Here is a 13,301-nt window from a genome sequence, read left to right as displayed (position 1 = left end):
TCTTTCTGGCCAAATTCTGTGGCCTAAGGAGAGGCCAAGTTCCCCAACTCTCCTAATTTTCACTAAAGGAAATAATAGTTAGACACTGTTCCTGGGTTGGACCTTACAGGTTACAGGTACCACCAACAGAACAAAAAAATACGTTGGCTTAGTTCTGTGCACTTCTGACTATTCCTCATCATCTCTCATGGAACCTCTCACTCCTCTGAAAGAAAGAAACAAACTGCCATTGCGGTTTGACCGGTTTATGTCCAACGTCATAGGTGCTGATGATACCAGAGAAGTGAAGAATCAAGCCTGTGGTTCTCCCTCATCAATCCCTTACATGAGCAATCAAAATAAATTTCTCTTGGGGGGTGGAGGTGGGTTGTTGAGGCTTTTACTGGGGCAGAGGAGTGTCTTTTTCTGTTTTTTCAGCTGGAAAAATTGTTCCCTTTAAAGGACAGATTCGTGCTCAAGTACTCTGAAGCAAATTTGGTTTCCTAACTCTACCTGGTCTACAGGATACGTTCCTTCAGCAGTAGATGGGTGTCCTTTGGCAAAGGCTGACACTGAGAAGTTTGACAGTATATGTATCATCCTGAAACTTTGGGCCTGATTCTAGAAGGTGCTAAAATGTACCTTCACACCTGCATTCACCACATCAGACTCTCAAGGCGTTCAAGAGGAGCCTGGGGCACCTGACTTCTCACAGAATCACAGTATAAGGGATTGAAGTTTAAAGATAACTGAAAGGTTCTCCATAAAACTGTGTAAATCTGCATATTCTCAGGTTGTTCAGGAGTACAATAAATCAGTCTGTTTCACCAAAGACTGGCAAAACTCCCACTGGGTTTGCTGGAGACAGCTAATTGATTTGAGCTATATTCTGTAAACATTTTACATACAAATCTATCCCAAAAGTCAGTTGGAAGGCTACTTTATTGCTCAGCTGTATAGCTGAAATCCAAATTTTTTCCTCCCCCAATTTTTAGCTTTTATTTTTTCAGGAAGCCATCTCTCCTTCTATGATTCATGATCATCTTGAATTGTTTAAGGTAGGAAATATCAGCTTGAAATTACTGTCATGTGCTATGGGAACCCAAAGGGAGATTGTAGAACTACATCTTCTCCAGCAGGAAAAAACAGCTGGTAAAAAATAAAGCCAAATGTGTTTCCAAGTAAATCCTGGAATGCAGTAAGCAAAACAACATGTGTTCAGTCAGAAATCCTCAAAAGAAGAGACCATTTTGTCAAGCAGATTAACTACCTCAGATGAAAGACATAATTAAATAAGCAACTTTCCATCCAGGTACCTCTGCAGGTCTTCTTTTCCTTGCTGTCCTTATTTTCTGCGATTCCCACAGGAGCTGAGAATGCGCAACATCAGAAAACAGGTGTTTTAAGAGAGTACGACAGCAGGCACTGTCTCCAGACTTAAACTTAAAAAAGTCATTTCTCTTGAAGTTTAACAGTTTTCTTCTAAGAAACCCCACACACAGTTACCTCTTCTGCTTCATTAGTCTCACTCTGATTCTTAATGTGAATGATGGACTATATGTGAAAAATTCTATCACACACATTAAACTGCTTACTGTTACTCAATCTTCCGGACGTACCTTCAGAGACATTCACACTGTGTTGCCATGTGGACAACCAACAGACAGAAAGTTTACCAAAGCTCTGGAAGGCAGACACAGAGATTTTTATATATGTATGTATTCACAAAAGCAGTTGTTTTATCTTAAAACCTTTCTAAAACAGGCATATGCTGCAGGCTTTGGCAGTAGAGATAAAACATTACGGGATCCAGCCTTACTATGTTTTTCTCATCCAAATATACACATTGTTATAACAGAGGAATAGTTGCATCCAGAATTATTACTGCTGCTTGATGGCAAAAATGCCTCATATACTGCTCCTCACATTAAACCACTGCAAACACCCATCTCGCCTTATCAACAACAGCTTCTCTGGGGTGGAGGAAAAGAAAAGAAGCATATACACGGTTCACTTAAAATGCAGTGACAAAAACAGCATTTGAAGGCATATGTTCAAAACAGTCCCATATTGTTATTACAGAGGGTAACAGTGAAGGAAGAGAAACATAAGAAACAAAAGCCAGCTTTTGTGAGTTTCAGAGCAAGCCCTTATGATCCTGGGTCTTGTATAAGATGATTTGGAAGCTTTGGAAAGGCATTCAGGGTCTCTCCCTGAATAAGGCACTGTAACACGCTGTCTTCCATGAGCCTGGCCCAGTGCCATGACAGTTCCTGCGTAATCCATTGCACATTTTGCTAAATGTTCTCTGTGTATCTATATAGATATATACACATAGACATATATATGTAATTTTCCATATGCTTTCCTGCAAAACATCAGAAAAACAAGATCAATTTCATCATGGAATACAGAATTCAGAATATGCTAAACTTAGTACCTGCTGACATGTCGTATGTGCCCCAAACCAATCCAGAGATGTATTGCTTTGGAAGTTAATACGTACTCAAAGCCTGTAGATATAAATTATTTCTTCTCTCAGAATGTTTTCATACAGCCCAGCCAGGAGGTTTAGTGTTTGACTTTCCAAGTAGCTTCTGCCCTTTTCAAGCCCTTTTCATTAGCACTATTACTAGCTATACCTTGTGTCATTCTCCATGTCAAAATGTTGATTAGGGACAAAATTATACTTTTTTTTTTTTTTTTACAAATTAAGAGCTTAGATCTCCAAAAGTAGAGACTACTGTCTTGAACCTCATCATCTTTGAACATAAAATGCTCAAAAGATGCATTAATCAGGTCCCTGTTCTTCTTACAGAAAAACGCATATATCCATCTTTTCTTCTGCAGTTCTACTAGAGAGACTGAGTGGCTGGCCAGATTGTTTATGGAATACCGAGATCTTCGTTTCGATTACCCATTTGCAATCAAAGTCAGCAGCAATCACAAGCTGTAACTGGCCAGAGGCCTATCAGTGAATCTGGGTGAAGTGAGCAATGAACCCTCGCCTAGGCTCATCAGTGGCAAAAGCACAGGCTCCTGTGAGAACTGGCTATCCTGGACCAGGCACCAATCCAGCCCAGCATACCATCTCCAAAAGAGATCCAAAATAGATACTTTCCATAGGAAATGCACCAAGAATAGCATTATCTTCCCACTCCAAGTGGTCAGTGTTTTAAGGACTGCTCAAGATAGAGGCTATAATCTTAATGCCATGTTTAACAGACACTGATGTCTAACTTTTTAAATCCATTTTCAACTCGTGTTCTTCTGCATCAGTAAACTTCACAGTTTGTTCTTGGCTTTCCTTTTGAACTCACTGTTTAAAAATATCATTAAATACCTTTTAATTTTTTCTTATCAAAATTAGTAAATAATGACCTTCATATTTACCTGTCATGGCTGTGGCTATAAGCATTACCACTGTAGCTATAAGCAGAAGCCACTAGGAACAGTCCACTGTCTCTGATAAAACACAGATATATTCTGACTGTTTCATTTTACAAAATAATGTATTTTCAATTGATTCTGCAATTCCCAGTCATGTTTTAGTGGAAGTCTTTGAGTCTAGGGCTCAGACACCCAATTGCTATGTTTCACTCATATTTGTAAATTGAAATTATTTACACGGGAGTCTGAGAACTAGGTCCTTGATTTAACTGAACTACAGCTGTTACCTCCCACATGATGTGACTGTGAGGTTACATTTTATCTCTGCTCTTCTTCCTCTTCCTCATCTTCCATTTCCTCTTCTGAGTCCTCATTATTCTTGCTACTGAATTCAAGGTTCCCTTCAATATCCAGGACCTGTAAGTGCTGTAGGTTTTGGAAGGTACTTTCCTTCAGTGCTCCAACTGCAATCTTATTAAACCTTTAAATAAACAAAAAGGCCTTCTGTTAAAATAAACCCATTTTTATAGCCAACACAGAATTGAGGAGACTAGGAGGAAACCACTCTGCATAGTTACTCTAACTTACACTGATCCAAGTTACTCTACGCTGACCCACAACAGTGCTCTAGGAGCCCTGACTCCTCTGGATGGAAAAGGAAGGGAAAACAGGTACTGAACAGCAAGCAGGCAAATGCAGTGACTGAACAAAGTCTGCTGACAGTACTCCCGATCACCACAAAGAACCTCACAGCTAAATACAGTATCTCCCACTGATTTCAAGCTCACTAACCAAGCTTTCAAAAACCTCCTACTTTTCTCCTCCCTGGCCCCTCTTCCCCCTCCTATAACTGTATTCTGCAAGGAAAAAAATCATAATATTGGAATTCCTCCCCCACAAATTCTTTCTCTTGGAATTCTGCTTTCTCCTTCCCAGAGAGAAAAGGCATCTGCTCCGTAGCCCACATTTCAAAGTGTAACTTCATTTTTCATGAAGTTCTGTGTCATCCCTTGATATTTTAATTCTTCTCCCACAAAACTCAAAATACCGGTACAAAGTATCCCTTTAGAATAAAACAATATGCAAAAGTTTTTTATCTGTTATTTGGGCTTCCAAGAATATAAATAAACTAATCTGCCATTTAATAACCTCTCACATATACTCTGTTAGTCTCAAACATGCTTAAAATCATATTCTGTCTAATACTCCAGTTGTCTATTATTGTTTCACAGCATTGCACTAATGCTGTGAGGCCTCCCACTAAGAAACACAACTTAGCTCACGTGGAGTTGCCTCCTAAATATGCTAGCAAAAGTTTTGCAAAATCCTTTTTTTCTCTTTATATAGAAATATAGAATGTGGTATGTGGTTTCTGGTTTGCATCCAAGCATTCACTAAAATCTCATAAATGTGAGCAGCTGAGTAGACAGACTGCTCTAATTTACACCAGATTTTGTAATTTTATTTGCTTGGTATGGAATAATTCATCCAAAAATGTATGCTTCAGAACTACAGAATGGTTAAATTGCAAACAGACAAAATAAGGCCATGTTTAGTCTCGTGCAGCAGGCAGCCTAGGCTTTTTGAGCACATCCACTGGATCAGCTTAATCAAATATTCTATAGGGGTTCATAAATTACTTCTGAGAAATATTTTCAATAAAAAACATTGAATGTATTGCTGGGCCAGATTCTTGCTTCACCTCCTGTGGTATAAATCTTTGTTTAAATCAGTTACATTACTGTGAGTTTACACTATATGCAATCTGTCACCTGTAAAAACAAAGTCCTCATCCGACTGACAGACCAGGAAAAAAACCCCAAAAGCTTCTACACTTCATTACCCAACTGCCACAGTTGTAACTTGTCATCTGCTTCTGACAAAACTATCAATGAATGTACTCAACTTCAAGATTAGTCAACACATCTCACAAGAGAGGGAATGTGTCAAAATCCTGGGGTAACAGACACAGGTGAAGCTGTAGTCCTACAAGTGGACTGTAAACTTCTAGCTCACAGCTGAATATTGGAATACAACATAATGTTAAACATTAATTTCCCAGAATTTCCACCATGTCTAATCCATTCTAATAAGCACAGAAAGGACAAACATTCCAAACAGAAAGAGCTCGGTATGTGTATCCATGCCTTTTCTGAGCAGATGAACATATTTTCATCATATGTTTCTATAAAACAAAGTTGCTTATTTAGAAAACTAGGATTTTAAATACTTTCTAAAAATAAGCAATTCTATTCAATGAAGAATAAAAAGTCTCATATGCTGAAGCATTAACTTGACCTTACCTGAGGTAAATCCCCTTTATTTTGGGTGTGGATTCAAAGGCATTCTCTGAAATCGTTGTGATCTTGTTGTTCTGAAGATAGAGATATTCTAGAGATTCTGGCAGGCCTGATGGGATAGAAGTCAGCTGGTTGCCAGCCATGTCTAGTGACTGCAAGGAAGAGACAATAAGGGGTCAAATAAATAATTGAATGTAAATACTAGCAGCACTCCAAATAGAGATATAAATTTGACAACCAATGAGCTTCCAAAGGCTGGCTCTATACACACACACCCACCCCCACACACACCACCTCCTTTGGAGGTTTATCCATTGTTTGTTTTATATATATATACACACATACACTTAAGTCTATAAAAATACATATATATATATGCATTTCATAAAACCGTATGGTAACAATGCAGAAGTGAGATGTTTCTGCAAAGCTTATCCAGGACTTGTGTTTGAAAATCATCTGGAAATGGGCTTTGTTTTTCAGATGGTGCTTTGGAGAGTCTGCTTCAGAACCTCTTCCTCCTGGTGAGGTGAGGAACATGACAAACACCGTGTGTACAGTGGAAATTGTAAACTGCCAGTTGTGAAATGACAAAAGGTTCAGTTTGAGAACATGGTAGAAAAAATGAAGTGATATTTATTATAGCATAAACCTATTTAGTCTACCTCTAATTTGTATCAGCCTAAGTGTGGCCATGACAATTCTGCTCTCTTACACTACTATTTAGCATCATGATTTCACACGAGGCATCATGCTGTTTTGTCTGCAGTTCCAACATTTCTTTAGCTATGTCCCCAGGCTTTAAGCCCATGCCTGCTTTAAGTGAATTAAAAGCAGACTGAGTTCCAGATATGCATGAAAATTCCTTGGAAGCTGCTACTGCAAACACTTCTCTAGCTAAGGCTAGTGACTAGTCAGAGTTACACATAAAAACATCTGTAAATATTCTAACATGGAGAATGTATGGAGACATCAAGACCAAACGCTATGATAATTTCTCAGATTAATTTTATGCAAGAAAATGGATCAATAGAAGTGTTTTGTTATCCCGTATTGCAGCATTTTCAGAGCACCAAGCCAACACACTAGGACACGGTATTCAGAGCTACACTCTGCAAAAGATTGTCATGATTTCAGTGTTATGTTCCACTTAATCCCAGTCTGACTAACAATTATGTAAATACCTAGCTTGGCAATCAACACGTGATTTCCATGGAAACGGCATGGACTGAAGTGTATGCTAAGTACATGCACAATCAGGATCTTATCTGATGATTATTTGTCAAATCCACTCCCAGTGCACCAGCTCATAAACCAGTTGCACAGTTGAGTCCTTAATGATATAAAAGATTCATATATATACTACCATGGAAGTAACTAACAAGCAGTAATGCTGTTCCAGAAAAAGGCAACAGCCAGACTGCACCATTAGTTTAAGAGAATTTCAAGTATGTGCTATTATCTTACCCTTCTTTAATATGACAAGGTTTGCTGTGGGGTGGGTACAACTGAAGGGCCAGTATTTGATTCAGGAACACGTTACTCTGGCTTGACACTACAGCGGGGGATAGCAGAATAAGATAATGTGAAGTAGCTATGAATCAGGCCTTTCGAGAAGGAAAGCTTGTCATTACCACCAACAACTAAAGTGGCCTAACAGGTCTCATGACCCAGTTTTGTTTGAAAAATACCAACTCAAGTGACAGTGCTTACTTTTCATTAAACTACTGGAGTGAGACTATTCCAGCATCTGCAATTCTCAACAGCATCTTCCTTCCAGACTACTTTTCATCTTAGATATATTGGCGTACACACACATACACACGGCAGTGAGGCACCAAACAAATGCAGAACATGTTATTAAAGCCATGGACCAAATCTGCAGCTGATGCAAACCGGCAGCTCTGCAGATACTGTTGCTGCATTGTTGAGTCACATTAACTGGGAAAAAAAAAAAGCTATTGTTTTTTCCCAGAAACAAAAGAAACGGAAATATTCACATAGATGAGCGTCTGGATTGTCAGAAAACACTGGGGGCCAGTGTGACATATGCTCCATGTCTCTTATCCCCGATTTGCTCTGAGATGTATGAACTTTGCCTGTACAGTGACCTAGCCATATGCACCCTAGATGGCTGCCATATGACATAGGTAATACCTATCATGGCAGGAAACAGGCTGTTGCCTGAAAGGAAATGCGGACAAATCCTTCAGGCAGCGTAACAATTCTGAAAGGTCATTTTGCACAGCACAAATGTGATTGCTCCTGCCTGCCTTATGGTTTGTGTTTAACTTTCTCCAACAATTAAGCAAATGAGAAGACTGCTGATTGACTCCAGACCTCCAAGCTGCTATCCAGGTGCTTTAGCCAGCTGAGCTGCTAAATCCTACAGCTTGGCCTGTCTGATTATAAGCTGATGTGGGGGCTTTGAGAATTAAGAGTGCTTTTGTTTATGCATTCCTTCCTCCCACTGTCTCTCTTCAGAGCTGATTTTAAATCTTTTGGGAGACAAGCTATTTTAAAGGCATAATTTCAGTTTTAATGACAATAATCACTAATTCTTATCTGAAAATATAGGACACCATTAGGGTTCAGAAACAAAGAAGTCTTCACATTTCCCAGAATTCACAGTACATGGTGACCACCGCCCGGGTAAGCAGTGGGAGGTACCACTGGCACAACAGCACACCATTTCTACTCTAGAAACGGAGGGTGTAGCACTTGGGATGCAAACCCAAAACATGAGGACCAAGCTTATCTAGTATCGTGCTATCCAAACTGGCTTAGGCAGACAGACAAGCATATCAGCATTAGTAAAACAATTAGAGAAGGTGACGTTTCTACCTGGAGACTGTTGAGATCTGCCCATGCTTTTGAATAAATTGAATTTACTTTCAGTTTATTGTTGCTCAAAAACAGTTCCCGCAGCTTTGTCATCCCAGATAAAGTCCCTTTTGGGATGACGCTTATTTCGTTCTCCTTCAGCTTCAGAATCTGCAAGTTCTTTGGAAAGCCAAAGGGCACCGTGTGGAGATTGTTTCCAGAAAGATCCAAGGACTTTAATTGTCTCAGTTTACGGAAAGCCTCCCGATGGATCTGGGGACTTTTCAGCTTATTGTAGCTCAGGTTCAGCTCTTCAAGGAAGTAAGTGGTAGCAAAGTCATTCCTGTTAATCTCAGAGATCTGGTTATGAAGGATCATAAGTGTTTTCACTCGTCGGGGCAGCCCACTGGGAATCCTTTCCAGCATGTTGTTGTACAGGTGGACAGTGTGCAGCTTCTTTAAGCCCTGGAAGGCTAACGGGTGAATACCTCGGGCTTTTAATTTGTTATTGTGGAGCAGAAGGTACTCCAGGTTCTTAATTTGGGTCAACACATCTCTACCAATCACCTTAATTGCATTCTTCTCCAGGTGGAGGAGGACGATGTTTCGAGGTAAACCACTTGGGATTTGCGAGAGGTTATTGCTGGACAAATCCAGATATTCAAGACTAGACAATTTCCTTGGGAAAGTAGAAAAGAAAACACTCTTCATTTAGATTCTGCGAGGTGAAATGATAACCAATTTCCCCTAGGATTTTAGAGTCTCTTTACACAGCACAGCTCTCACTAATATCCTTTTTTGTCTCATTATATGAGTGATGTGGACAGTAAAACAGGGAGCTACCATGATGCCATTAGGGATTAGGAGCAGACTGCCACTGCTCCCCAGCCACACTAGCAAGAGAACCTGCTACGCGAAGACCTGTTTTGCAGTCTACTGTGCTCTCATTTCACACCACAGATAGCAGGGTACGAGCAATGTCAGTGCACAAATACCACAAGAAAGGTGCCACAGGAGCACCATTAGAACACAGAATTTAGTTCTCGGTTTCGCAGAAGCATAGCCTGAGCGTAAGTAATTTCTGTCCCTCTGAAAGTGTATATTGAAACTGAAAAGCAGGGCTGCTTTATAGATGATGAAATATTACTCTTGTGAAAAGAAATGCTAATTCTGTGTCCTAGGCTAAGGTAGTGAACTCCTCCTGACCCTCCTTCCTGATGGAAGTGAGTCAGGGCTAGAGCTGCTTTGTGTAAGCTACTGAGTCTGGAATCCATGGGCTCAGTCGAAGCTAAAATAAATCCCCAGACCAGCCACTTATACCAACTGGATGTGGATCGCTGGTATTAGATGCCAGGACTGAGGAGCCCTGTATTACGTTGTATTTAAAGTCAGTTTCTCAGTTCAGATGAGACTTTCAATCTGCATGGCACTACATAGCCCACTGCGGATGACTAGAAAGTTTTTGGAAATATAAGAATTAATGCCTTACAGACATTACTTACCGGTTACTACACTGCTATGAACAGCTATCCAAGCTCTCTGAATGAGCAAATATGCTCTTTGGCTAAAGCACTTCACTGCTGCAAGTTGTAACCTTTCCCCAGCTTGGGTACATCCGAGTAGCACTGTGCTGTGCTGTGCTGTACAGACAGTATCACCAGAGCAAGGAGCAATATCCAACCTCCCTGCTGACTGTGACTAGTGCCTTAGCTACAGCCACCACGCTCTATTCACCAAAATCTTAACAGCAATGGCATGTCCAACATGGCCTGGAAGCGGACACAACACAGCTATGGGAAATTTCTAAGGGAGGTTTCTTGGAGTGGGAAGTGGAAAAGGAAAGTACAGTTTGATACATTTTCATGACTGGAGATGAGAAAGCTTTACAGAATTAAGTCATGGGCAAGATAGATTACATGACCTGGATTTTTAGGTAGAAAAAGGGCAGCACTCAGTGCAAGCAGACACACAAATGTTAACTTTTTGAAGTGCTAAGTCCCAGGCTAAATTTAGTACAGCCAAAGGCTATTTCTGTTGCACCATTTTGTAGCAAAGCTTTTGCAGCCATCTGGCTATTAAGCAGCACTACTGCATCCCTGCCTACTCCAGCAGTCATCTGCACTGGGGTTCAGCTGTGCCATGAATTCACAACCGTTTATCTGCGGCTGCTTTCAAGTCACCGCCACAGAAACACACAACTGGCTTTAGCAAAGATGAAGGTCTGGCCTTAATTTCCAGTGTACTGCCCTTGAAACTGGGAAGTTCCAAGTAGCCTCACTTTTAACTGGTTTGGAAGAACAGAGACCAGCATTCAGCATTGTTCTAGGTGGCCTTTTCCCAGGAGGCACCTAGTACCTGGTCTGAGTGTGTCTGTGGCAATCAGGGAGTGATACAGTCTAATGTTTAGTATTGTGTCTTTTGTATAAAAGTATTGTGCAGTGTAAATTCAAAGCACTCACCCAGACCTTTGCTTTTGAATGGCAGCACCTGAGCCTAAGACTTCATACAGACTTAGCAGAGAAATGCATAACATCATGAAGCTTTTAATAAATGTACTTTTTAAGATGTACTTTGTTGAGTAGATGTACTACTGTACCAGGGGAAGTAGACAGACACAGAGGTATGAACTACAGATCTCAGGCTCACCAGAAAGTTTCATTGTCCATTCCTTCATTAGTCAAGTAGTTATTCTGTAAATACAGCTCCCGCAGACCTGTAAGTTCACTGAAGGCTCCTTTGGGAATCTTCTCTAGCTTGTTGTTCTAGAGTCATCAGAAGTACAAAGCACATCATTTGGCATGAAACAACATCAGACATACAGGTTCTGCTCAACTAAAACCAGGCAATTAAAGTTAAAAAGGGCTTGACATGAGATATTTCAGGGGGCATTATAATTCTGCTTAAGAACAAAATACAAATACTAGACTTAAGTATTACAACCCATTTTTATTGATTTGCCATTCAATCTTTGGCCTAAGGAGTTAGAATTTGCTTCCCCACACACCTCCCTGAAAGTTTTATTTTGTCTTCGTAGTCCTTTCACCTATGTGAAAATGTATAATGTAACCTAGTCAACTATCTCTGGAGTTTGCCTCAGGTTGTCTGGATTTTGTAAGACAGATTTCACCATAAAGAAGAATTAAGTTGGAAGTTGGGAACCAGCCACCCTTCCAGCATTAATGGCATTCCAAAAGGTGCGGTTCCTGCAGTGCAGATTCCAAAATAATTACTTCCACTTCTTTAGTGTGGCTTTGGAGTAGCCAGCAGGCAAACATGAACAAAATATAAAACTAAATTCCACTTAGAAAATCCACACAGGAACTGTAGAAATTAGCAAAGGACATATAAAACACTGACACCGAACTTCCCAGAATCCACATATACACAATAATGTGATGGACAGACTGGATGAGATTCATGTGCCAACTAATATAAAGTGGATACCACCACAGACAGATTTGTCTGAGAGTCTCAATAAATAGTGAAAGAAAAAAACCCAAAAGATCTGTCACATCTGAAGTACACCTTCTGGACACTTTTGGTCCACTGTTGGCAGTCTCTCATTTCTCCTGTTTTTTTCCCAGTGTAGTTCTCAAAGTCTGAGACGCCTTTGGGAGGTAATAACTACCTATAAATGGCAATAAATTGCAGGGGACTAGTACCTTCACACTTTGCAGAGAAGTTCCAGCAATTTAAAGGATCAGACTGTTTGCCTTTACTTTTCTTCAAGCTGGAGAAGCCTGTTTTCTCCAACACTTTAATGGGAATTTGCAGTGAAACCTTCAAGGGAAAAGAAAGCTTGGAGGCAACACAGAACTGCCTAAGTCCAGGGGCTGATAACAGTCTCCAGTCTACAGACATCCAAGGAGCTGTCAACACTAGGAGCAAGCGGAACCAGGACTCCCCACTGCTGCAGCTCTCCCATTGTTAACACGGCTGAGATCTCTAGCACAGACATGATTAAATGCTTTCATCAAAATCAGATGACGTGCCATTAAAAATGCTAGAGACTAGTTATTACCACAACTTCTGCTACTGCACTATTGCTGGGGAAGTTGTAGCAGTAAAGAACCACTGATCCAAACTTTCACTGTGTTGTCTGAATTGCCAGTTCAATAGTAAACAAAAATCAGTGATTCTAGAAAACAGTAGTCTGTGTGAAACGCGTGAGCGAGCAAAGCCAGTAGAGTGGTTAAGCAGCTGTCAGGAAAGACAGGATCATCAGTGGCAAACTTAATTGGGAGGCCCATCACTGGATGCCATGGCGAATTATCTAGCTTCCTGTACTAATGTGTATTAATATCATTATATGCAGGGAAGAGATCAACAATGCTACCACACAGGCATTTGCAGTACGTTCCCCTGAAAACACAGAAAAGTGTTTCTGTCCCCTGTGAGCAATTTGGTGTTTTGCAAAAACACACTGTTACTGAAGAACAAAAAAGCAAGGACATGGGAGACAGCTACTGTTGAGGATATAGCAGACAAGACTTACAATGGGCCTGGGAATGTTTCCAAGTGTGCTGACATGGATTGGCTGTGTGGTTTGAATCCCGTACAAACTCAGTGTCACAATGGTAAAGGAATACAAAACCTTTTTGTCGTTACCTTTAAGTGCAATTTATATAATGCTGGAGGGAGATTCTTGGGAACATACTTCAAGAAATTGCTGGACATGATGAGTATCTCCACATTATTAGAGCCATTGAACATATTATCAGGTAACCCAGCATCTGAAAGTTTGTTGTTATGAAGATACACAGATCTGTTGGAAGGAGAAAAAAAGATGGAAGTTAAACAGATAGTGAG

The 13,301-nt window shown here is 40.3% G+C and overlaps 1 protein-coding gene across 1 annotated transcript in view; it reads right to left on the bottom strand.

Moving 5' to 3' along the window:
* Nucleotides 1-1,663: 1,663 nt before the first annotated feature.
* PODN (podocan) overlaps nucleotides 1,664-13,301 on the bottom strand; it is a gene marked incomplete at its 5' end in the record, with an annotated part of 20,018 nt that continues 8,380 nt past the window's right edge. The window contains 6 exons of the mRNA XM_010138260.1: nucleotides 1,664-2,347; nucleotides 3,657-3,850; nucleotides 5,673-5,821; nucleotides 8,514-9,171; nucleotides 11,139-11,254; nucleotides 13,101-13,257. Of these exons, the coding sequence (XP_010136562.1) occupies nucleotides 3,688-3,850; nucleotides 5,673-5,821; nucleotides 8,514-9,171; nucleotides 11,139-11,254; nucleotides 13,101-13,257 (1,243 nt within the window). The remainder of the gene's footprint in view (nucleotides 2,348-3,656; nucleotides 3,851-5,672; nucleotides 5,822-8,513; nucleotides 9,172-11,138; nucleotides 11,255-13,100; nucleotides 13,258-13,301) is intronic.

Source organism: Buceros rhinoceros, unplaced genomic scaffold (genome assembly GCF_000710305.1).
Source record: "Buceros rhinoceros silvestris isolate BGI_N320 unplaced genomic scaffold, ASM71030v1 scaffold23010, whole genome shotgun sequence".
Lineage (NCBI taxonomy): Eukaryota > Metazoa > Chordata > Aves > Bucerotiformes > Bucerotidae > Buceros > Buceros rhinoceros.
Note: the sequence above shows the minus strand (reverse complement) of the source record. Positions and strands in the feature narration are given on the sequence as shown.